Here is an 843-nt window from a genome sequence, read left to right as displayed (position 1 = left end):
CAGAAAAGTATTGGTTACTTTTGCATTAACCTGCATCCGCATTAATCTTACATTAATATTCAATAAATGAATGTACACAAATGTGCCAATTCACATTCATAATCACTGAACATTCAACTTGTCTGACTTCTCACCTCTTCCCTGACCCTTTCTTCTGTGCGGGACAGTTGCTGCTGCAAGTCCTCCTCCATCTCTGCTAACTGACTGCTGGTCAGTTCCTCTGTCCTGTTCACATCAAAAAGCATAAGGCATAGCTTTTCAGAACCAAACGGCAACTTTAAAGTCTTTTTTATACAGAAAGCAGTTTGAAACAACCGGCCTTGGTCTTCGGATACCCTTTAATGCATCCATGTGCACCTACATCCAGATCTCAAAAGAAATGTTCCCTGAGGAGCTACTACTGGAGAGATGAAAAACTCCTTTAAACTACACAGTCTTATCGTAATCATCAAGCGGGTGCAGTTGAGCAAACCTCCCTTCCAAAGGGAAGGGAGGAACGAAGGTAGGGCTCTTGAGAAGCAGCAACTGTGTAAGGTGGACCGGAGGTGAAAAACAGCGCTAAACAGCCTTTTACTGCTAAACACACAGTAAAAGGCCAGGACTATGTCTTGCTGTGAAAAAGCACTAAAAACTACATCCACACCTACAGAACCACAAATAAGTTTCGACAAGGAGAATGACGAGCTTAGTAACTCAAGCCTAATTTTCAGTTTCCTCCCTCCTTAGAAATGGTAGAACTTTTCTTTGTTTTAACAATGAAAGCTTTGTAACCTGAATTCTTTAAACTCTTAAAACATTAGAAACACTTCCTGGACAGAAAAAAAAAAAGGGCCAGTGCTTCCG

At 41.2% G+C, this 843-nt stretch overlaps 1 protein-coding gene across 1 annotated transcript in view; it reads right to left on the bottom strand.

The window, feature by feature from the left end:
* Nucleotides 1-351, bottom strand: part of LOC107714780 (ras and EF-hand domain-containing protein-like) — an 11590-nt gene extending 11239 nt beyond the window's left edge. The window contains exons 1-2 of the mRNA XM_016520747.1: nucleotides 320-351; nucleotides 135-225 (exon numbers count right to left, since the gene is read on the bottom strand). Coding sequence (XP_016376233.1) covers nucleotides 135-225; nucleotides 320-351 — 123 coding nt within the window. The remainder of the gene's footprint in view (nucleotides 1-134; nucleotides 226-319) is intronic.
* Nucleotides 352-843: the final 492 nt, after the last annotated feature.

Source organism: Sinocyclocheilus rhinocerous, unplaced genomic scaffold (assembly GCF_001515625.1).
Source record: "Sinocyclocheilus rhinocerous isolate Xijiao unplaced genomic scaffold, SAMN03320098_v1.1 scaffold58, whole genome shotgun sequence".
Lineage (NCBI taxonomy): Eukaryota > Metazoa > Chordata > Actinopteri > Cypriniformes > Cyprinidae > Sinocyclocheilus > Sinocyclocheilus rhinocerous.
This window is presented reverse-complemented; position numbering and strand designations above follow the sequence as displayed.